Source organism: Bufo bufo, chromosome 4, assembly GCF_905171765.1.
Source record: "Bufo bufo chromosome 4, aBufBuf1.1, whole genome shotgun sequence".
Taxonomy (NCBI): Eukaryota; Metazoa; Chordata; class Amphibia; order Anura; family Bufonidae; genus Bufo; species Bufo bufo.
Genome location: NC_053392.1, coordinates 205,154,176 through 205,180,130, shown reverse-complemented (window position 1 = coordinate 205,180,130; position 25,955 = coordinate 205,154,176). Strand labels below are relative to the sequence as shown.

The window sequence follows — 25,955 nt, the reverse complement described above, 5'->3', positions numbered from 1 at the left end:
TTGTGTTTAAAGGTGGTTCATGTTTGCTAGTTTTCTATGTGTCCTGGTGTCAGTTTCTTGTGAATCAGTGCCATTGTGCTTTATATCTCGCCTCAGTTTGGTACTGCTAGGGTTATCTTTCCTTGGCTCTGTGTGTGCACCTGTTTTTCTTATGTGTTCATTTGCTCTGCTCCATATTCTGAGTTGTGTCTTGCCCCGGTTGTGCAACAAGTTCTGCTTGTATCTGTTCAGATTCTGTCTGCTTTTTCTGTGTCTGAATTATGATCTATGTTCTGTTTGCCATTCATCAGTGTCTGTTCCATGGATTTGTATGTATTCTGTGTGCTTGACCTTGTCTTGTTCAGTCTGTGGTTGCCTTGGTCTTGCATGCCAGTCTATTCTCCACCTGGTTCGCTCTGTGTGTGCTTTGCCTGTGCCTCTGGTGCTTTGCACTGGAGTTTATAACCTCTGTGTGTCAGCTGCCAACTACACCAGGACTATTCCAAGAGGTAGAGGCCAGGGGGCTCCCCTGCAATGAAGTGACAATCCCTGTATAGGGGTTAAAGGATGGATATCAGGGGACTGCCATGATAACACATCCAGGACTAGCCCAATGTCAAATTGGTTAGTTGATACAGTGGTTCCACAACCATAACAATTGACTTTATACTACTTTAAAGCCGGTATTACTATGTGATGGTGTCCTGAGCCTCATCATCACTGATCTCCTATTAGTGTCATAAGGGTAGGTCACCATTAGTGTTGAGCGAATCGAAGTTAACGAAGTGGAATTTCATCCGTATTTCAAGAAAAATTTGATTCACCGTTAAGCCAAATTTCCTGGTGCTTTGCGGTAATTAATACATTTTTCCTGAAATGAAGGTAAAAAAAAAAAACATACCTCATCCATTCGAGCCAACTCTCTTGCACGCTGATGTGTGACATCACCACATCATCATGCTGGGTGGGTGGGGTGACGTCATTGATGATGTCATCACGTCAGTACATGCCCCAATTGACATGTATTCATCAATCAAGATGTCTGCGGCGACCTAATCAAATGGATGAAGTGAGTGTATATATTTTTGTTTTAAACCATAATTAACCTTCTGATAGGCTGGATGTGACTTAGATGCCGAGATCAGTGCTGAACACAGCATCTGAAGGTTTAAATGACAGGGAGTGGCACGGGCGCCGTTCCTCATCATTGCACCCACTGATTCATTATGAAGTAAGTTGTAAAAAAACAAATTTCTTGATGAAATGTGATGAAGCAGCCAAATCGAATTAGTCTCCATATTCACATTTGCTTTATCTAAGAAATTAAACATGCATGATGTATGGAAAAACTCAGTAATAAGACTAATACAAGAGTTTGAAATAATGATAGTGCTATTTTGTGTGGTATACCAGGATAATAACACTATAGCATGCAGTCTACACTGCTCTCAGTCAACATTGTGTGTTCTACATTGTTATACTCCCTTAGCCATGTAATATACTTTCATTATGTCTTTTCCTTGGTCATGCTCTCTCTCAGCATTATGAATTCATCCATTATGTCATTGTTCCCCCCCATATATAATACTCAGTGTGTGCTCTCTCTCACTCTCACCCCCTCTCTCTGTTAGATGTAGTCTCTGCACTACTCCTCTACTGCTCATGTTGTTCCTACAGTTGCTGAGATCTTGGAGTGGACTATGTCCCTCTCCACTCATCTCTTCACAGTGGCTCTTCTCCACCAAGACTCCATATTTAGTCAGACAGTTGCCTCAGAGAGGAAGATTTTGCATCCCTAGAGAAAAATGCCTCAACTGACCCAGACATTAGAGGAGCCTATAAACAGGAAGACCAAGAATATAGAATATAGGGCCTCTATCACACAAAATTAACCACTCCAGTTCCAGCCAGAAACAACCCTATTCTGGTATTCTGGCTCTGTAGACTAAGGCCTCATACACATGGCAACATCCGTGCAGTGGCCAGGACAGATCGAGACCCATTCAACTTGAATGGGTCTGTGATCCGTCCGTGCAGTAAAAAAAATAGAACATGTTCTATTTTTTTGCGGTGCGAAGGCACGGACAGAAACACCATGGAAGCTTCCGTTCAAGTGAATTGGTCTGCATCCATGATGAGGGTGCACATGGCCTGTGCCCCTGTATTGCGGACCTACAGTCTTGAAGGAGTTCCCAGAGATGCTTAGCACTTGTTGGCCCTTTTGCCTTCACTCTGCAGTCCAGCTCACCCCAAACCATCTCGATTGGGATCAGGTCCGGTGACTGTGGAGGCCAGGTCATCTGGCGCAGCACCCCATCACTCTCCTTCATGGTCAAATAGCCCTTATTTTCAAAGTTTTCCCAATTTTTCGGCTGACTGACTGACCTTAATTTCTTAAAGTAATGATGGCCACTCGTTTTTCTTTACTTAGCTGCTTTTTTCTTGCCATAATACAAATTCTAACAGTCTATTCAGTAGGACTATCAGCTGTGTATCCACCTGACTTCTCCTCAACGCAACTGATGGTCCCAACCCCATTTATAAGGCAAGAAATCCCACTTATTAAACCTGACAGGGCACACCTGTGAAGTGAAAACCATTTCAGGGGACTACCTCTTGAAGCTCATCAAGAGAATGCCAAGAGTGTGCAAAGCAGTAATCAAAGCAAAAGGTGGCTACTTTGAAGAACCTAGAATATGACATATTTTCAGTTGTTTCACACTTGTTTGTCATGTATATAATTCCACATGTGTTAATTCATAGTTTTGATGCCTTCAGTGTGAATCTACAATTTTCATAGTCATGAAAATAAAGAAAACTCTTTGAATGAGAAGGTGTGTCCAAACTTTTGGTCTGTACTGTGTATATATATATATATATATATATATATAGCCTCACCATATTTTTGTATTCAAATGTCAACTCTCAGCTCTCCTCACATGTCCATTTTAGTATATTCGTAAATTCTTTAATTATCCATAAGATGACAAATCTGGCAGTCCTTGTCTTAGAACTCTGCTGTTCCTCTGTTATTCCTTCTGGAAATGTATGAATGAAGTGATACATGGTATTATCATGCCCCTTATCAACTAGGTGTGTTCTGTACTGTTTGGAAGTGTCCACACTGATCACACAATGGACTGTGTAGAAAATCACTCCACTGTCAAGAAGAATGGTAACGTCTAGTTGTCTATTTATTCATACATTTCCAGATGGAATAAAAAAGGAATGATACAGTGCATAAAATTTGTGCTCCAGCTGTAATGTTTGTAAGCTTTATCATATTCTAATGCAATTAAAATAAGAATTTCCATGAAAAAGAGAACAGCTGTAACAAACATTTTTTACAAAGAAATGTGTCAGTGAATTGTGCATGTGAGCTAAATGATTTAAACCCAAACTATTAAATGTTTAAGGAGAAAAAAAAATGAAATGACAAAACAATAATCAACACATCAGCTCTTTAATGAGCAAAATTATGTTTTTCAGCATTGGAATAATAGTGTTTATCCAGATTATCTTTATTTCACTCAGTGACCAGAATTTTGGTCAAGAAGTACAAAGTAATTTCCATTAATATACAAGTTTGTGTGTAATAAGCCTTTATTTTTGAAAAAGAGTAACTGAAAAGAAAGTTACTGCAGTTAGTTTGTCAGAGAAACATATTTGCATTATCTTACAAACTATCAAAATTACTAATTTTGGAAATGTAAAAAAAAAAGAAAGAAACAAAAGAAGAAACAAAACAAAAAGAAAAACACGTTAACTGTTGTCTAATAGAAATATACAGGTAAGAGAGAAATTATTTCTTATTGATGTGCTCTTAAGTCCACCTCTATCATTTTCCATATAAATGTACATCTGATACATATACAAACACCTTGAAAAGACTGTGATAAATACCTTCCTGATAGACAAGAGGGAAAGTCATATTTTTGTGTTTGGATAATATTAGTATAAAATTACAGAGGCAGAACTGGGTTTATAAATTTTGTTGGCACCCTTCATTAAAGTGTATCCTTGGTATCTACATATGTATACATTTTACTTATATACTGCTGTGAGGTAACATCAATATAAAATAAATTTACAGTGGCAACGAAAAATTTTACATTTTTAACACATGGACATGCAACATGAAAAACCTGTTAAAAAATATATCAGTAGTGGGACAATTACTCAAGTTTTCTTTGGACGCATTGTTACTTACCATTATTATCAATTGCATCAGATCTCAACTCTACCAAATAAAATGCATCATTTACCATAAAACCTAAAATTGTTTAGACTGAACAAGCATGTAATATATCTTTAAATACATATATCCTTTGGGATTCTCTCCAGTAAGTGTTTCTCAATCTATTTCTAACCTAAATTATGCACCTTTTATTTCTATCTCAAATAAGAACCAAGGACAATATAATGCTGGAATTAAAAACTTTTTAAAGCTCCCTTTAAAAAAATATCACCTTAAGGTTTGCCAATTGATGTCATATTCTTTCATGAAAAAAAAAAAAGTTTAATGGGATGAGAACAATTTTAATTGTGGCTTAATCAGCAGCACAGCCACCAAGCATACAAATTATCATGCACTTCGTGCTAAAAAGATCCAGTTTCCTTTATTTCACAATTGATAGTGACAGCACTTAAGTGATAATGTTATACTTGCCAGGACTTGAAACCTCTTTTGTTCTATTGGCAGTTTACAGAATGGGGCCCCGAGATGAGGCCTTAACAGCATTGGTGCTTTGTGCACTTATATATATGATCTACACAATAAAACAGTTCAAAATAAAAAAAAGGGGGGGTGAAAAATATCAGACATTCCATGTGTGAGTCCCTTGTGCATATAAATACATTTTAAGTCTTTGTCCTCTCTTTTTTGTAGCACATGCCTAAAGCCAATTTGTAACTTAAAACCTAAAAAAAGTTGAATATGAATTAAAAAAACACTATCATTCACAACAATTATTTCAATTGCTGCTGTTGTCCATTTTGATTATTTACATTTTTTTTCCAAAATTTCCAAATGTTTTTGATATGTATGTGCAGTATGCACATTGTAATCCTCCATCTTTAAATAATGCAAGTTCTGTGGGGTTGAAAATCCAATAAATTTCCAATAAGGTCAACTACTGTAATACATCAAAAATAAAGTCTGTATTCCATTTAGTCTGGCTATACTCTGGTTGTAGAATGTGAATGTGGATGCGGATGTGGGTGTGGATGGGGATGAGGAAGTGTGTTATTTTGTCCTGCAGTATAAGTATTGAAGGCATGTATGGGCTGAATCCCTGGTATAGTGTTAGGAATCATTGTTATAGTATTAGGGGTCATTAGGGGAATATCATCTGGGGATCTTCGCATTGCTAGTGTGTAGTCTGGAGGACAGGCATTTCGAAGAACAACCTCGTGGGGATGGATAGATTCACATTCATGGTCCAAGTCTGTGTGCTTCATTTGCAGAGACATAATTTCTTCTTCTTGTGCATGGGCTATGTCATTTGTAGTGTTGCGCTGAGGACTACATCTCCTATGCACATCATGTCTCCTTTTATCCTTTTTGTAATATAATGCAGCAAATGCCAAAATATTAAGGAAAAGTAGAGATGCTCCAACAGCAATAGTGACGCTTAACTCAGTAGAATAGTCTCTTTCCAATGAAAATGGACTAGGCTGTTGTTTGAAGTTATCTTCATTAATTGTTGGAAAGGCTGAAGTTACAGGTACAAGGATTTTCCTTGTTGGTCTAGAAGTGATATCTGTAGATGGCCCTTTAGTTGTGGTGAGGTCATTAATCACATGAAGATGTGGAACAAGTTCTAGCCAAAGGTTTACTTTATTAGCCCTATAATGTTCCTTAACTCTGGGTTTTAATCCAATGTGGAGATAAAGTTGGTCCTTTTGTGAATATCTAGTCCACGCAACTTCTTCAAAACGATTTGGCTTTGTGTGGATGAATTTTGTGTCTTGTGGAACGGGTTGATTTGGGTCCCTAAAAGAAAAAAAATAAAATTTAACAATAAATAATGAATAGCAATGCAAGCGAGTGTAATTACCTTGTTAGTATCAAATATAGAATGATAAATTATGTATTACATAGGTATTGATTTGTATAATTCAATATATCATGAATTATTGTCAACCAATTGCAAGTTAACTCCTTTGTGAGTGAAAATTTATGTAGGGAGTCGGGTTTTTAAATATGGTGATCGATTTAAACAGCAGATACCAGAAGCTAATATATGTGATCGTTGATAATGTCGACCGTACTTATTTAACTTCTTAGATGTGCTTTCTGGCATGCAATGGCTCCTCCTAGTGGGGATCGGGGAGCTGGATGGTGTGCCCCACAGTCTCCTAAATGATCCGTGGCTACTGCAGATAGGTTCTCACGGAGACCCTGTCTCTGTTAGGGCTCCATAGGAACACATTGAAATTCTCCTAGACTCCAATGCTCATGCATTAGAATCTATGAGAGAAGCAACCTTGCTTGTTCATGTTCCCTAGAGGAACTATCAAAAAGTTAAAATAAAAGTTTTATAAATATTAAAAAATCAAAAAATTCAAATCACCCCCTTTCCCCAAAATGAAAAAATAATATTAAATTAAGAACAAAAAAATAAACATCATTGGCATCATCACATTCAAAAATTCCTGTACTATTAAAATATAAAATATTTATCCCATAAGGTGAATGACGTAATATAAAAAAAAACATCAAAATCACTGATTCACCATTTTTTTGTCACTTCACCTCCCCCCAAAAATTGAATAAAAAGTGATGAAAAAGTCAAACACCAAATTTATTGTCCCACAAAAAAATTAGCCCTTACAAAGTTCCATGGACATAAAAATAAAAAAAAGTTATGGGGGTTTTGATATGGCAATGCAAAAAAATATAATAGTTTTTATTTTTTTTGTATTAAAACACAAGAAAAACTATATGTGGTATTGTTATAATTGTACTGACCCAGAGAATGAAGGTAACAGGTCAGTTTTACCACTTAGGAAATGCTGTAAAAACAAAACCCATAAAACTGTGGCAGAATTGTGTTTTTTTAATAATTTCACCCCATTTTAATTTTTTTACAGCTTCCCACTACATCATATCTAACAGTAAATGGTGCCATTAGAAAGAACAACCAGTCCCGCCATAAGCAAGCCCTCATATGACTATGTCAATGGGAAACTGAAGTTATGGCTCTGGCAGGAGTAAAAAAAAAGGAAAACGGTCAAGCAGTTAGAATAATGTTTGAAACTTTTAATGACCTAGTCAATGCAACAAGAATAGATTATAGCTTGCCATGTTGATTTAAAATCTTCATCCTCAGCTGAGAGTAACATTCTGCAGACAAATAAAGAGTTTATGGTATCTATGGTAGCATATGAGTATGGACTGCAGGATATCTCCTCCGCAATCCTCAGAACGAATTGAAAACAATTATATGGCTCATTTTATTGAACACAAATGCTCCCACCCACCCACTGGGCAGATAACTACAGCATGGTTCCATTCACTTGAATGTTTTGCATTACCTACTGTATCAGTGCAGATGCAAGGCAGGGTTCCTGTATAGACGAAATGCTGAAGTAAACTCAATTATTTGTGTTTGATGTTGTAGGGAACTCCCAATATTTATAATAACACTAGCAGAAGGACCCGGCTTCGCACGGGTATATTTCATCTATTTTACTTAATGTTTGCGTGTGTCGTTAAAAGATATCGACAGTATCCTCTATAACGGTGACCTCCACAGCCCCCCCAACCCTTAGTACTGACCCCCACAGTGCCCAGCCTTCTTAAAATGGGACCTCCACAGTAGCCCATCCCCTTAACTTTGAACTTCACAGCAGCGTTCCCCTTTAACAATGACCTCCACAGTTCCCACCCCTTTAACAGTGACCTCCAAAGTGTCCGCCCCTTTAACAGTGACTTCCACAGTGCCCGCCCCTTTAACAGTGACCTCCACAGTGCCAGCCCCTTTAACAGTGACCTCTACAGTGCCCTCCTCTTTAACAGTGACCTCCACAGTGCCCTCCCCTTTAACAGTGCCCTCCAAAGTGCCCGCCCCTTTAACAGTGATTTTCTACGGTGCCTGCCCCTTTAACAGTGACCTACATGGTGCCCGCCCCTTTAACAGTGATCTCCACAGGACCCTGCCCCTTTAAGGCTAGGGCTACATGACGACATGTGTTGTGTGACATTTTGTCTCAACAATTTTTATAATGATAGGCTATGGTGTCGCACTGCAACATGTTGCGACTGTGACATGACAGTCGCAAAAAAATCCATCCAAGATGGATGCATGTAGCAGAGTAGTTGTGCCCTATGTGTCGTGCGATTTGGGTTGGCTGGGTTGTTATGGAAACCTGGAGTAAAGCTTTGTGTGTGGAGAGTAAGGGCTTCTATTGGCTGATAAGGGACATGTGACCGTGTGTATGGCAGTTGGCATATGAACAGAGAGACTTGCAGGTTTGTATTGGCTAATGTAGGTAATTTTTTGTGACCCCACAAGATTTCTTTCCAGGTAGTAAGGGATGTGTATACCAAGTTTCGTTGAAATGGATGGTTGCGTTTTTGAGTTTTTGCGGAACATGCACACATACATATATACGTCCTTTTTTATATATATAGATCGAATATTATCTATCTATCTATCTATCTATCTATCTATCTATCTATCTATCTATCTATCTATTTATCTATCTATCCCTGGTAGTGGCACCATTTTCAACTGTTTCCATGTGTGGAAAATTACAAGTGGAATTCTGCGTGCCCAGCATCTTATAACTCTTTCAGCATAACTTGCCCTACTCCCTGTAAGAAGGTACTTGGAATCATCGTGGATGGCCTTGGTGAAGTAAGAGCCGGTATTTTATGTGTCAGCAGTAGTGATGAGCGGCATAGGCAATATTCGAATTGCGATATTTCGCGAATTTGTGGCCGAATATTCTTCATAAAATTGCAAAATCGAGAAGTCGTGATCTCCAGTCATTGTTTACTTAATTGCCAAAAATCGGCAATGTAATAAATTTGTGATAAATTCGCGATTAGAATATTCAACACTATTCGCGAATATGAATATATAGCACTATATTCTAAATATTTGCAAATTTGCAAGTGGCGATATTCGCGATTAAAATTCGCGATTTGAATATTCGCACTCAACACTAGTCAGCAGCAGCTATTGCTAATTAACACCTTGAGAGTTAGCATGGCTGTCATAGCTGATCCGAGACGGCTCTTACTGGGAGTAGTCAAAGTGCTGGGTGGGTGACTACTCCCCATGTTCCAGGCCAGGTTTTGCCAGGCATAAAAACCAGACAACACTGCCAGGTGTGTGGATTTACCTCCCTCTGACAGTGGAGCTCAGGAGTCTGTGTGCTGTGAACTGATGGCTGTTTCGTTGATTTGAGGTTTGAGCCAGGCTGGAGGACTCAGGCCCCTCTAAAGGCAAATAGGCTGCCTATGGACTTGATGAGGCTGAACTGCTAACAGGCTGAGAATTAACACCCAGGAGAAAAGGTGACTTTTATTGTTTATGTACTTTTCTTGTGTGTGAACAAATACCAAGCGACCTGCGTTTTGTGACCTTATCTGCATTTTGTTATACATCAATGTGTGAATAAACACCCCTGTTTTATTCAAGAACTGTGTACTTTGCCTCTACTGCATCCGCTAGTCCTAACTACCAGAGCAAATCCCCACATCCCATACAACATTGCACTGCTATCCAAGTATATGAACATTGGGAGGAAGCTTTTCTCCACCCCTCAATGCCAAGTGTTGAAATCATGGCATGGAGCATCTCACAATGCTGTTACCAGGGGAAAACAAATGCTCTTTTCTGGCTGGGAAAACTAGGGCTACCTTGCCAGCTGCTGTTACTGCTGCCCAGCATAGCAGAGGAACATTAGAGAATGGGAACACCAAAGACAAGGGGACAGAACCAGTTATATAAGGAGGTACAGTATAAGTCTCTTCACAGAAGGGAAGGAAGAAGTAGGAACCTACAAGGGACATCATTTCAGCACTGTTACCATGAGGGACACTAGATCTGTGGCACAATTTACAATGAACAATGTGTGGAAACCTACTGATAACCTCTGCACTGGACCCACCAGGGTTTAAAACAGCCCATTACACAAACACATACACACACACACACATATAAATAATATACTTGTATACACTATGTGTATTGCTAATATTTAATTCCTCAACAATAGAATGGTACTTACCCAGTTTTAGCAAAATTTGTCCAATATGTCATTACTACTGCACTTAGCATGACATCATTTTTGGAGAAATTACATGGGAATAACTCTGTAGGTCCAATCATAGGAATTCCGAATACATACGGAACCTCATCCCCATGGGATGCGTCTGCCCAAGCAGGCACTTGATCTGATTGGCAATGATGGTAAAAGGCATAAAAATATGTGGGAGAACCAAAGTTTGAGTGCAGATCTGCAGTTGCAACTGCTGGTGCAACCCACTGATGGTCAGTGAATAACGCCAACAATGTTTTCCTTCTCGTTTCAGGATTGTGTCGATCTGCCCAATCGGTATACATAAATTTGATTGTTTCCCTCATTATATCCTTTCCTTCTGTATATCCATATAAGTTATCAACAAAATTGGAAACAGCAAAGTCAAAGTCACTCGCAGAGATGCCATCCTCATGGTCTACAATACTTTCCACGAATTTCAGTCCTTCTCCTTGGTTCACACCCAACATGATATCATAATTAAGAAACTCGCCTTGTTCCATTAGAATCTGAGGATCATCAGGAATTACATCACCATCTATTACTGGTCCAAAGGCTATGTGATACCTTGCTGGCTGTATGTCTTGGTCCACAAGTTCTCTATAAGGCTTTTTCTGTAGACATTCTATAAGTTCTACAGTATCAGTCATGTTGCATCCAACTTTAGTTGCTAAAATCCGGGCATATTTGGCAGGCTGAAAGCTAACTGCCCAACTGGACAGGGCAGTTCCACTTTGTGCAATTGCCCTTTGAAAAAGACCTGTGTAAAAAACAAATAAAAAGTGTTAATAAGACATAAAAAATGTTTTTTTACTTTGCATATTTAGGGGGATTCATGCCATATCAAAAGGGGATTTTGCATGCCATAGCAATGTATATGTATGTACAGAGTACCATGCAATATCACACAATCAACATTGTAAATTACTATGGATTAAAAACAATACAAAAATGTAAACAACTATTAAAAAAATCTAAATATTTAAATGCAAATCAAAGTGTTGATACCTGCACGTTAAGGATCTGTTCACACTGTGTTTCTGGTTTCTACTAAATGTATACACCTAGAAATTCTCTAGTGTACATTAAAAGGAGGTTGTGACAGTTACCTAACATCCACTCATTTTGAGAACTGTAAACTTCATACGTTAAAGTCACTTCTCTTAGAACATCCCTTCTTTTTTGTACATGAAGTCCCATGTTGTCCCAAAAAGGACACTCCTGCACCAATATCTAACCCTAAGAAACTACAGTACTGACTTTTTGCTTACAAAGCCATTGCTACTTGATAAGTACAGTTTTGTCTGCTCGCAGTTATAGCCCCATATTAAAGTTGGTTTTGCCCTCTGGACAACCCCTTTTTTTAAACTTCAGGGAATCATCTGTTAAGACCAGAGAAAGTTGTGGCAAGCCTCACATTTTTCCTACAGTGGACACTGCTGGAAGAAATTATGAAGCCATTTACTATCCAAAAATATGTTTAGGCGTATTTCTGGCACAGATTGTGGTGCAAAGTTTATGTGCTGCAATCTGAAACTATTTTCTGTTCACACCAGGTCTAAAAAAGTGGGTGTGGCATGGGTGAGGAGCAGCCCATCTCATTCATCAGAAAACTGTCTAAATATAAGCTGGCAAGGAAGCTGGCTTACATTTAGACTGGCGCAGGATACTCTGAAGTTATGTAGAGGCCAGCGCCTCTTCATAACTTCGGCGGATCCACTGCCAGTTATAGGGGTTATTAAGACGTTAATCTATAATATAGGTCTTAATATATGATTCCCTATGTATTTCTTCTCTGGTCAATAGAGAGGGTTCTGAGCTAGGAATCCTCTATACCACCCATATGTCTTAAAGAGATTGTCTTTCATTTTGTTACTGCTTTATAATGAAACTTTTATTTGAAAACAGTTGAAGGATGGCACTTTCTATTAACGTAACATTGTATCTCTTTTGAACCCTAGTGAGAATGGGATATGTGAAAGTAATTAGCAGGCAGAAAGACCAGAAATATACTATTCAATTTATTCTTTCATTTTGTCCAGAAAATCAGCCATGCATTTTCAATTATAAACTATGTTACTGACTAATGTCTGCTTTTTTGCCCCCAAGAAAACAGCACCACACCTGTCCACATGTTATGGGGGATATTGCACCTCAGCCACATTCAGTTCAGTGCAATTTGACTGCAATAACAGATACAATCTCATAGCAGTTGCATCATTGAAAAAAAGCAGTCATGTTTTTCTAATCCTGCACAATGTTCCACGCATGTCACCAATTCACCCTAAATCCATAATTCTCTCCATTGGAACAAACTGTATCAACATAATACATGGCATGGAAGATGTTGTTATGGACAGATGTACAGACAATGGTTGTGGAACCACTGTGCCAACTAAATGGTTTGGCATTTGGCTAGACCTGAAGGCATTATACTGGCGGTTCCCTTGTTTTCACCCTTTAACCCCAAAACAGGGCTCTAGACTTCGCTGTAGGTAGCCAACAGTATGCTACCTTGTGGAATAGACCTGGTGTAATTGGCACCTGACCCATATAGGTCATAAATAGTAGTGCAAAGCAACGGGAGCATATACAAAACACAAATTCAGAACCAAGCAGAATACAGGCGAATCCAAGACAAACACAGATACAGGCAAGTGACAAAAGACAAAAAAGGAAACTGAAAGATAGAACGATCAGTAAGACAGACAAAGTACAATAACCAGATATATGGACTTCAGAAACTCGTATAAATATGGCAGATACTGGACGGCAGTGATCAAAACATCTAGGCGGAATGAAACACAAGATGCTCACACTGTCGTGATAGGACACAATACAGACACAGTGGATGCAGAGATACAGACAGAATGTCACGGACGGATACGGATACTGAGTGGAACGATCCAGCTCTCTGTAACCAGTTTTGTCAGGGATTATCTGAGAGGCTGAAGGACGCTTTGGCCTTTTTTATAAGAATCCTGAGTCTTTGGAAGCCGCTATGTCTTTGGCTGTGCGTATTGATAGACACCTGAGAGAGAGATCTAAGGGCCCACAATCTTAGGACGTTCTATTACATAACGTACCATATTCCTTTGACTCTCTGGGTGAAGAAACTCCTGAGCTTATAACTGGGGATGAACACATGCAAATAGGGGGAGCGACTCCGGGATCTTGAAGTAATTATCGACAGCAGGGCTGGGGTGAACCTGATTTATGCTCAGTTTGTACACCAAGTACATAAAAAAAAGACATTCCTGTATTTGCTATAGATTCTGCCCCTCTTACTCAGAGGTGCTTGTCGCAAGTTTTGCATGATATCAGATTAAGAGTGGGTGACTTTCATGAAGAAGTTATCTCATGTTTTGACTTAGAAGGTCTCCCTGCACCTATGGTTCTGGGTTTACCATGGCTTGCCAAGCATAATCCAACTATTGATTGGCAAGCTAGGTAGATTCTGGATTGGGGAGACTATTGCATTAATAATTGTCTCAATACATCCTTTTCTGTGGTTACTACTAAGGCTGTACCCTCCTTTATATCCGAGTTTGCCGATGTGTTTTCTGAGAGTGGATGTCAGGATTTACCTTTCCATCGGGAATATGATTGCCCTGTCAATCTTATTCCCGGGGCTAAACTGCTTAAATCTAGGTTGTATAATCTTTCTGAACCTGAAAGGCAGGCCATGAGAGAATATATTGCTGAGAGTTTGAAGAAAGGGCACATAAGACCTTCCAAGTCTCCAGTGGCTGCAGGGATCTTTTTTGTAAAAAAAATAAATAAATGATGGAGGTCTTCGGCCATGTCTGAATTTTCATGAACTCAGATTACTATCCATGATCCTTACCCTCTTCCTTTGATCACCGATTCGCTTAACCAGATTATTGGTGCCAAGGTGTTCTCCAAGTTTGACTTAAGGGGGGCATATTATCTGGTTAGGATCAAGGAAGGGGATGAATGGAAAACGGCTTTTAATACTCCTGGGGGGCACTTTGAGAACCTGGTCATGCCTTCCGGGTTGACCAATGCCCCGGCGGTCTTCCAACATTTTGTGAAGGACATCTTTCATCACCTGGTGGGGAGGTTTGTGATCATGTATTTGGATGACATTCTTATTTATTCTCCTGACATGGAACCACATAAGAATCATGTGAGACAGGTGTTACAGATTCTAAGGGATAATAAATTGCTCACAAAATTAGAGAAATGTGTTTTTGCGGTACACAAGGTTTTTCGAATGGATCCTGAGAAAGTCCATGCTATATTGGACTGGGATCGACCCGAAAATCTGAAGGCTCTTATGCGTTTTTTAAGGATTCACCAACTATTACTGAAAAATTAATAAGAATTATTTGACAATAGTAAAACCCTTAACGGACATGACTAAGAAAGGGACGGATGTTTCTGTATGGTCTGATGCAGTGTTGCAAGCCTTTTCTGCAATTAAGGAATACTTCTCTTCTGCTCCCATATTGGTCAGCCAGATGTGTCACAACCGTTTATTGTGGAAGTGGACGCATCCGAGAGGGGAGTAGGAGCAGTTTTGTCCCCATGCCCATCACCTGGTAAATGGCGACCATGTGCATTTAAAAAAAAAAAAGATCCCCCGCTGAGAAAAATTATGATGTGGGTAACAGAGAGTTGCTGGCCATTAAACTGGCTTTTGAGGAATGGCGTCATTGGTTGGAAGGGGCGATTCATCCGATCACAAAAATCTGGCTTATCTGGAGTCGGCGAAACGACTGAACCTAAGACAAGCCAGATGGGCCCTGTTTTTCACCAGATTCAATTTCACTGTCACCTATCGTCCTGGGATTAAGAATGTCAAGGCGGACGTAGTTTCCCTGGAGGTGGTGATTTTGAAAACCCAAGTCCCATACTGTCTAAAGGGGTGGTGATATCCGCCCTCTACCCTAACCTTGAGGTGAAGGTGTTAGAGGCGCAGGGAGACGTACCAGACTCATGTCCCTCTGGGAAACTATTTGTGCCACTGGAATTGCGTCACAAGGTGTTGGAGGAACATCATTGTATGGTTCTTACAGGACATCCTGGGAGTAGGTCCACTGCCAACCTCATATATTGTAGATTCTGGTGGCAGGGGTGGTATAAGTGTGTGAAGGACTATGTGTCAGCTTGTACTACCTGTGCACGTGCCAAAGTGACACATACTCGACCTTCTGGATCTTTACTTTCACTACCCATTCTGTCCCGACCATGGACTTATGTATCCATGGACTTTTTCACTGATCTGCCTAATTCTTAATTTTATTGCATTACAAGGCCTACCTAATGCCTGGGGACACAGAAAGACACTGCAGGATGGAATAGCACATGGTAGCAAAAGCCCCACTTCCTAATTACCCATAAGGAATAAACACACCAGTGGATTACAGAAGAAAAAAGGAAATCGGGGAAAGCTCCGTTGAATATACTGGTGTGATGTGCCTAATTCCCACCTGCCCCTGTGAGTATAAAAGCTGAAAGCGCGTGTGGGGAGCTTTTACAGTATTTCACTATTAGTGCGCTTCCTTCCGCAGGAGCTGTAGTGGGAGGAGGAATTTTGGGAAATATGGTGTTCTATCAATACTTGTACAGCTGGATGATTCGAGATTAAGAGAATCGATTAGTGGAAAGTTGCGCGGTTTCAAAGATATCGAGAACTAGGTCAGAATTCAGATAGAACCAGAATGATCCAGACACAAACTTGAGACACCAGATAGATGAAGCTCAAACACAGGACACAGACAGAATTTAAAAAGATGCAAACAAAGCTTGTTGCACAACCATTGCAGGTCACAGAGCTCAAGAAACATACACCAGGCAGGCACAGAACTCAGGAAATATGCAACAGACTTATCAAACACATTAGTCTAGCAGATGCATGCACACACTCAGACAGGGAAAGATCAACCCTAACAATACAGATAACTCAAACCCAAAGTAAATGAGGCCAGGAGGCATGGAACAGTGGCAATATGAACCACCTCTGAAAACGACAGGACAAATCCAAACCCACAAGAAGACAGCGCCTGAGTGCGCGGTACAGTGGCACGAGTGAAATGCTATTTTAACAGCTGTATATGCTCCATGCATATTATTCCAAACTCAAAATGTATGTGTATGGTACAACATTTATTGCATAATTATGCATGTCTATTGAGTCATTTTGTACTATGACTTTATTGAAGCAGCTGAAAACAGACACAAGAAGTAACATTTTAGACTGGAGCTCCATATTGTATGAAACAAGAACAGATGTTCGTAATACTTTAAAGTAATGTTCCAGTGAAGAGAAACCCTTTCATTATACCAAGTCTCAATCATATTCATGATGAAAACACTATCAATTTTAAAGGGATGTTTCTTATAACATTTTTGGGAGAATTTATCCCCAGATATCTCTGGAACCACTAAAGAAAGCCTCATCATAATTTCGGCACATCATCTGGCAGTCCATGTGTCTAAATTGAAATCTATGCTAGCCTATAACTGGTGTAGATTTCAGTCATCACCAGAAAACTAGTGTAAATGGCAATAACTGTGTCAGGCCCAAAGACCCCACCCACACACAGACCCGCCATGCCCCCTTTTCAGAAAGGGACGAGGATGAGATTAAGTGCAATGGCATTTACAAAGTCACAAACCTTGGAATTGTGACTTTTGTTCACCAGAAAATGGATATAAAGGGGTCATGATTTCCCTTTCTTGAGCCCATGGCCTTGCTGTCAACTATAAAATGTATTTGATCTATAGATACTTTTACAGAGACCTATTATCACTTTGTTTAGTAGGAAAGCATAGAGCCTGGAGAAAAGTCCATAACTGGCATATCCACATTTGGAGTTTTTTTTAAAGGGGTGTTCCAAGATTTTGATACTCAGGTTAGGTCATCAGTATCTGATTGGTGGAGGTCCAACACCTGGGACCCCCACAATCAGCTGTTTGAGAAGGCACCAGTGCTCCTGTGAGAACTACGGCCTTCTCACAGCTTACCAAGCATATCGCCAGAAGCCTTCTCAAACAGCTGTTCAGTATGGGTCTCGGGTATAGGACCCGCATAGATCAGATACTCATGACCTATCCTGAGGATAGATCATCAGGATCAAAATGTTGGAAAATACCATTAACAGTAATCTATAATGGGATAGTGTCTGTGTAAGCATAGATCATGTGAATGCTGAGAATGATTTGGGATGGGGCTAGATTCTTTTCAAAGGCCACAAATTCTAGGCGCAACCATTCACTTATAGGTAGAGAGAGGTGTTCATCAATGTACAGACATATTGTGATGGTTTTCTGATATTATGATGATACTATGCACAAGCGGTTCATTTGTAATTGTACTATATACAGTATATACCTTACTTAAATGGGAAGTCCTGGAGCCAGATGCCTATTTAAACATTTCATTGTATATGTTCTTAGCATCATCATCACTGAGAAGATTCATTCTGGTGAGCGCTCTATGATGCCATCTTGACATTTTCAAACACTGAAGTGCCATTGGTTCCCTACAGTAAACATTTCAAAACTCTTCCTCTCTGGCATACGTGCTTGTAGTAGGCCTATAAATGTATGCTAGAGCCCTCACTCAGAGCAATAGGGATGGGTCCTGTAAAGTTTACTGCAGAGAGCTGTGACCATCTTAGCAGTAGGGAATGCCCAGAGGGCACTTGCTGCAGTGGCATACAATGGGTTGAAAAAGTCTACTTCTCAGGAATGCTAATACTAAGAACATAAACAAAGGTATGTTTAACCCTTTCTACCCCAGGCCAGTTTTCACCTTCCTGCCCAGGCCATTTTTTGCAAATCCGACATGTGTCACTTTATATGGTAATAACTTTGGAACACTTTTATTTATCCAAGACATTGTTTTCTCATGACACATTGTACTTCATGATAGTCATAAATTTGAGTCAATATATTTCACCTTTATTTATGAAAAAATCCCAAATTTACCAAAAATTTGGAAACATTTGCAATTGTCAAAATTTCTATTTCTCTGCTTTTAAAACAGAAAGTGATACCTCATAAAATATTTATTACTTAACATTCCCCATATGTCTACTTTATGTTGGCATCAATTTATAAATGTAATTTTATTTAGGACGTTAGAAGGCTTAGAAGTTTAGAAGCAATTCTTAACATTTTTTAGAAAATTTCCAAAACCAACTTTTTAAGGACCAGTTCGGGTCTGAAGTCACTTTGTGGGGCTTACATAGTGGAAACCCCCCATAAATGACCCCATTGTAGAAACTACACTCCTCAAGTTAGTCAAAACTGATTTTACTAACTTTGTTAACCCTTTAAGTGTTCCACAAGAATTAAAGGAAAATGCAGATGAAATTTAAAAATTTCAATTTTTTGCAAATTTTCCATTTTAATCCATTTTTTTCTTTAATACATCGAGAGTTAACAGCCAAACTAAACTCAATATTTATTACCCTGATTCTGCGGTTTATATAAACAAACCACATGTGGTCGCAAACTGATGTAAGGGCACAGAAGGAAAGGAACACCATATGGTTTTTGGAAAGCAGATTTTGCTGGACTGATTTTTAGATGCTATGTCCCATTTTAAGACCCCCTGATGCACCCTTACAGTAGAAACTCCCAAAAAGTGACCTCATTTTGGAAACCCTGCAGCTGATCGGGCGGGCGCAGCTCCTGCACCCGCTCGATCAGCGGGCCGTAATAGTATGGAGCTGTGCAGCAAGTCACATCCCGCTGCGCCGTACTATTACGGCACTGGTCGGGAAGGGGTTAACCAAGTCTCCCGGTCTGCAATCAATTGCTATCAGCAGTTTTACACGTTCAGAACTGCTGACAGACTTGCTGTAAACAGATGAAACTCTATGTGTTGCCTGTGCATCTTTTCACTAATACAAATGTTTACATTGTTTGTGAATCTTAAACTTCATTTATTAATCAAATTCTGGATAAAATACTGCAGAGAGCTGTGACCATCTTAGCAGTAGGGAATGCCCAGAGGGCACTTGCCCTCTGGGTAAAGTAATCATTGCTTATATTCAAATTAATCCTGAAATAATTAATTAAGATCAAAATATAAATACTTAAACTGCTAGGGCACTTAATATGCTAACTAGTTTATGTGTATGTCAAAAACTGAGTACCAGCTATGCTTAGATTTCAGATTTTAGCAGAGCCTGAGATGCACAAACTGTTCCGGTGTGAATTACACTTAAAGAGGTTCCCCACTTTGGATACTCCCTGTTTGGTAGAACAAAGGATATCCTTCTGGGACCCTCAAGAATCAGCTGTAATCTGGGGAAATATCAAGCATGTGTACTGCAGGGGAAATTAAGCATTAAATAGTTCCCATTGAATACAGTTGGCTGCCCATGGATACACATCAGGTCCTCTATGAAGAGGAACATCCAGTGTAGTCACTTTCCATTCTAGTCACTTTCCATTCTGACAAATAGATATTCACCTATTAACTCATAATTCTCTAATATCTTATTTGATTTTTATTTATTTAAAAAAGACCCTTAAATGTAGAACTTCTCTAAAATGCCCTCAAGTCACAAATGTAAGAATAATTCTGCAGATGAAGTAATACACCTATGTAATTATTTTTCTTATATTGCAAGTTGATATTTACATTGAGTTAGGATAACTTAAACCTGGTTTTACTGCACATAAAGAAGTCACACAACCCTTTCTTTCCATTCCACTGGGTGGAACTGAAAGGACAAGGAAAAAATATAACTGAGAATGAAATAAAATATGACTAAAAGCTTAAAGCTTTGACAATTTGGAATCATGCATGCAAAACATTTAAACTTCCTTCTCACAGACAGTAATAAATTCCACTCATGAATTTTCAGTGAGTATGTCTTATCTTGAAACTCCTCTTTTAACCTAGATAATGTTTCCTGAGCAGCAACCATTAAAATAAAATTGTATTTTGCTTTTACAAACCAAGGATTCTTGTGAAAGCTAAACTTGCCACTGAAGAATCACAGAATACAATTGACCTCATTCAGTGTGGTTCATAGGATACCCCCCCCCCCAAAAAAAAAAAAATACACTTTTAAGGAGAAAAACAAGTAAAGCAGAAATGTTTGTGATGTAAAAGCAACTCAAAAATGCACTTGCAAGTTTTATAATAAACACATCAGTCACAAGCCAGTTCACAAGGCTTTAATTGCACATAAAGATGTCAACAGAAAAAGGATAGTGACTGAAATAAAGTTGTGAAGCCAGAGAACAGTTCACACACAGCCTCATGCAAACACCAAAAATAACAAAATTTGCAACCTGCATAATACCTTTGGTTGAATTGCTCCAACGGTTACCTTCTGAATAATGGGACAAAGTCAACAGATTGACACATGATGCACCAGCACCAGATCCAAAAACTGTTATTCTTAAAGGATCACCACCAAAGAATCCAATGTTCTCACTAGTCCAACGTAAGGCTTGAATGAGATCAAGAAGGCCATAGTTTCCCTTTGCTGCTTGATCACCGGTGCTCAGGAAACCTGCACAAGAATAAATAATAACCATTATTGAAATTTCAGCCAATAGTCACTTTTTCTTTTTGTCAAATCATGCATTTGATTTTTGAGCACATTCTACATCTTTTAAATAACAAAGGAGCGTGACACAGTAATGACAGACTTAAAATGATCTACCAATATAGAGAAATTACATCTATACTAAGTTGGAATATAATTTTAGTATGTGCAAAGGTAGACATTTTAAAATAACTGTAATGATAATAATTATATAAATATATGCAATAACTATGTGGATTATGATTGAATATAATATTAACACCAACATAGCTCACTACACTACTCTCTGTAGCTATTTCTGAGCTCCTTAGCTACTTCTGTCAGTGGAACAGAGGCTTTAAAATTGAGTTGGTATAAAGATCAACATAAATACAATATAATAATTATGGAATGTTCTGATATATATTTATGAGGTATGTATCCACTGGACTCTGGGGTCAAGTGGAGGGTGGACCATAGGCGCAAAACGCAACCAGAGTTTGTTTCAAACCAATAGTTTTTTTTATTTTTGTTATCGTGACAACGCGTTTTGGGATTCTGTGGACCCCTTTTTCAAGTCTGTGAAAATGCTGCTGATGGAAAGTGCGCTGCTCCCAGCTTTTGGCACGTGCGGTGCCGCATTGAACTCCTCAGATGCTGTGTTCATCACTGATCGCGGCATCTGACATTAAAATTGAGGCCTTTCAGGGTTTAATCAGAGTAAAAATCAAAACAAAAAAAAACATACCACCTTATCCAATTGTGGTCAACACGACCATCATGATTGAAGAAACTGCGCAAAATCTTGCCCGGTGATGTGGTGACACATCACCGAAAAAGGGAATACCAACTGAGATGAATCTGTCACACAATGGTCAACAACAAAGATCGACAGACCCTTTGACTATAATGGAATCCATTGAGATCATCTGTCATTTTAGAGGACAAAATAGTGGTGCACAATTCTGTTTGCAGCATTCAGGACATCATTTTCAATAGGTGCTCTTAATGGACCATCCAATGCAGATGTGAATGATACCTTACACTGGTTATTTCCTGTCTGAAAAGGGTATTCTTTACACCAGGTACAGTGTAACAGTAAGTATTGTTTTATAGGCGCTTAGTAGAACTGTTATCAATTTAAAAAATATATATACAGGGAGTGAAGAATTATTAGGTAAATGAGTATTTTGACCACATCATCCTCTTTATGCATGTTGTCTTACTCCAAGCTGTATAGCCTCGAAAGCCTACTACCAATTAAGCATATTAGGTGATGTGCATCTCTGTAATGAGAAGGGGTGTGGTCTAATGACATCAACACCCTATATTAGGTGTGCATAATTATTAGGCAACTTCCTTTCCTTTGGCAAAATGGGTCAAAAGAAGGACTTGACAGGCTCAGAAAAGTCAAAAATAGTGAGATATCTTGCAGAGGGATGCAGCACTCTTAAAATTGCAAAGCTTCTGAAGCGTGATCATCGAACAATCAAGCGTTTCATTCAAAATAGTCAACAGGGTCGCAAGAAGCGTGTGGAAAAACCAAGGCGCAAAATAACTGCCCATGAACTGAGAAAAGTCAAGCGTGCAGCTGCCAAGATGCCACTTGCCACCAGTTTGGCCATATTTCAGAGCTGCAACATCACTGGAGTGCCCAAAAGCGCAAGGTGTGCAATACTCAGAGACATAGCCAAGGTAAGAAAGGCTGAAAGACGACCACCACTGAACAAGACACACAAGCTGAAACGTCAAGACTGGGCCAAGAAATATCTCAAGACTGATTTTTCTAAGGTTTTATGGACTGATGAAATGAGAGTAAGTCTTGATGGGCCAGATGGATGGGCCCGTGGCTGGATTGGTAAAGGGCAGAGAGCTCCAGTCCGACTCAGACGCCAGCAAGGTGGAGGTGGAGTACTGGTTTGGGCTGGTATCATCAAAGATGAGCTTGTGGGGCCTTTTCGGGTTGAGGATGGAGTCAAGCTCAACTCCCAGTCCTACTTCCAGTTTCTGGAAGACACCTTCTTCAAGCAGTGGTACAGGAAGAAGTCTGCATCCTTCAAGAAAAACATGATTTTAATGCAGGACAATGCTCCATCACACGCGTCCAAGTACTCCACAGCGTGGCTGGCAAGAAAGGGTATAAAAGAAGAAAATCTAATGACATGGCCTCCTTGTTCACCTGATCTGAACCCCATTGAGAACCTGTGGTCCATCATCAAATGTGAGATTTACAAGGAGGGAAAACAGTACACATCTCTGAACAGTGTCTGGGAGGCTGTGGTTGCTGCTGCACGCAATGTTGATGGTGAACAGATCAAAACACTGACAGAATCCATGGATGGCAGGCTTTTGAGTGTCCTTGCAAAGAAAGGTGGCTATATTGGTCACTGATTTGTTTTTGTTTTGTTTTTGAATGTCAGAAATGTATATTTGTGAATGTTGAGATGTTATATTGGTTTCACTGGTAAAAATAAATAATTGAAATGGGTATATATTTGTTTTTTGTTAAGTTGCCTAATAATTATGCACAGTAATAGTCACCTGCACACACAGATATCCCCCTAAAATAGCTAAAACTAAAAACAAACTAAAAACTACTTCCAAAAATATTCAGCTTTGATATTAATGAGTTTTTTGGGTTCATTGAGAACATGGTTGTTGTTCAATAATAAAATGAATCCTCAAAAATACAACTTGCCTAATAATTCTGCACTCCCTGTATTGTTAACATATAGTTGACCAATTCTAACACTAGCCTAATAGTGACCTACTGTATGATCATCTATCTGTCTCTCTATCTTCCTCAATACTTTAAAGTCTCCCACATCTTAGGTAAAGACTAGCATGATGTATTTATTGTACATATCATAATAAAGTTGTGTTTATTAGAAACTTTATTAAACTCTATGCCATCTGGGATTTTATTCTGTCAGTTAAGGAGAAAAATATCTATAAAGTTTATAGTTCCTGATTCTTCACCAGTTTGCACTTTAATTTCCTACCTTGGTTGTTTAATTTCCTTTGCACAGACAAATACTTTATATTAGTTTGACTCATATTATCCAATAATGTCTATTGTCAATATGAGGTATAATGGTCTATTTACTCTATGATTGTCATAGATATCCTTTACTAGGCTTTCTTCATTAACCTACTAAGAAGATGTAGTTATGTCATTAATTAAATAAAATTATTGCTAAAAGAAAAAAAAAAAAAAAGAAAAAAAAAGATGCATGATACATTTGAATGACTATACAAGGCCACACGACCATAGAGGTCATGCAATAGGTTCACTAATGTGTCGCTGTTACTTACGAACATGGTAACGCATATCAACAGGCAGTGCAACTCAATTCTCAGAATACATGGTTTGTGAATAGAGAATGTCACCTTTCCTGACACGTCTGTTTTAGTAACTACTTTCATTCTCCATGTCATAACGATTCTCGGGTATCTGTTTTAAAAATTCTCTATATCGTGATATTCCTCTATTATTCCCCTTAGATGTTTATGAATGAATTGTCAGCAGTCAGTAATAAAGGTCCATCTGGATGTTAACAGTGTTCCTGCACAGTCTGGCACTTTTCAATTGGTGCTGCCACAAACCAAGCTACGATTTAAAGATTTTCATAAAAACAACTAATCTAATCCGGACAAAACTCATACACTGTATTATATCTTTTTTTTTTTGGGTGGGTATGTTCCCCCCAACACATTGTACAAGTGTTATACACTAAAGACATAATATGTTTTCCAGCAAAAATTCAATAATTCTGTTACTACATGAAAATGATAATATACTGTAGTTAATTAACTCAAATGAATCACTATTCAAGACCCCTATTTATGTCTGAGAAAGTCTGCTAAATATTAAAACTGATAACATTTCAATTAGCGGATTCAAATTTCTAACACTTTAAAGATCAAATGTGTTCTGATAACAAAGTAATTTAATACAGAAAATCAGTAGAAGCATTTCCTCTTGTGCATAATTTTTACAGGTATGTAACTGGATACAGACAAATAATTCTATATATTTAGTTTAAATTGCATAAATCCTTATTCCTACTGTACCTCCCAACTTTTGAAAAACTCATGGAGGGAAAGCATCAAGCAACATCAGCATATACTGTATATATTTTTTACACTAAGCCATGCCTCTAACCTTATCTATACAGGCCAAATACCACCCAATCCCCTGTATGCCCCAACAGTAATAGTGCCTGACACATAGAATGAATGCCCCTCTTAGTTCCCCCAATACAGTGAGGATATCTCCTTATACAGTAAATTCCTTTAGTGCCCCTCATACAGTAGTGATCCATTCTTAGTGCCCCTGACACAATATGATGCCCCCGTGGTGGCCTTCATATAGAATAATGCATTTTGTTCCATGACAAAGCATGATGCCCCCTTAAAGCCCCCACACAACAGAATGCCTCCTATTCCAACCCCTTACAGCACAATGTTCCCATATGTGTCCCCTCACAGTTTGATGTCCCCTTAAGTGTCTTGACACAGAATGGTGCCCCTAAGTGCTCCTTATACAACATAATGCCCTTAAGTGTCCCCCTCACAATAGAATGTTCCCATAACTGCCCCCACACAGTGTGAAGCCCCATTAAGTGTCTCTCACAAAGTAACATGACACCTTACGCGCCCCTATACAGAGTGATGCACCCTTTAATGTACCCACACACAGCACTAAACTCCTATACAGTCGATAGCTTGGCTCCAAATTTATTCTGAAGCAGGACAATAACTGCAAACATACGGCCAATGTCATTAAGAACTATATTCAGTGTAAAGAACAAGATGTCCTGGGGGAGATGATGGTCCTAGAGTTATAGAGTCCTGGTCTTAACATCATCCAGTTTTTCTGGGATTCCAAGAAGAGGGAAAAAAATTTGAGCAAAATTACATCCACAGAAGAATTGTGGTTAAATCTTTAAGATGTTTGGAACAACCTCCCAGCCAAGCTCCTTCAAAAAACTGTGTACAAGTGTACCTAGAAGAATTAATGCTGTTTAGAAGGGAAAGGGCGATCGCACCAAATATTGATTTTACTTTGATTTTTCTTTTGTTAATATACTTTACATTTTGCTAATTGATAAAAAGAAACTATTAACACGCCTATTCTTACTTTGCAGCATTGTCTCCACACCTTTCTAAAAGTTT

The 25,955-nt window shown here is 38.8% G+C and overlaps 1 protein-coding gene across 1 annotated transcript in view; it reads right to left on the bottom strand.

Moving 5' to 3' along the window:
* Positions 1-4,794: 4,794 nt before the first annotated feature.
* NLGN1 (neuroligin 1) overlaps positions 4,795-25,955 on the bottom strand; it is a 602,903-nt gene continuing 581,742 nt past the window's right edge. Inside the window, exons 4-6 of the mRNA XM_040428249.1 lie at positions 20,550-20,762; positions 10,225-11,014; positions 4,795-5,974 (exon numbers count right to left, since the gene is read on the bottom strand). Of these exons, the coding sequence (XP_040284183.1) occupies positions 5,158-5,974; positions 10,225-11,014; positions 20,550-20,762 (1,820 nt within the window). The 3' untranslated portion in view covers positions 4,795-5,157. The remainder of the gene's footprint in view (positions 5,975-10,224; positions 11,015-20,549; positions 20,763-25,955) is intronic.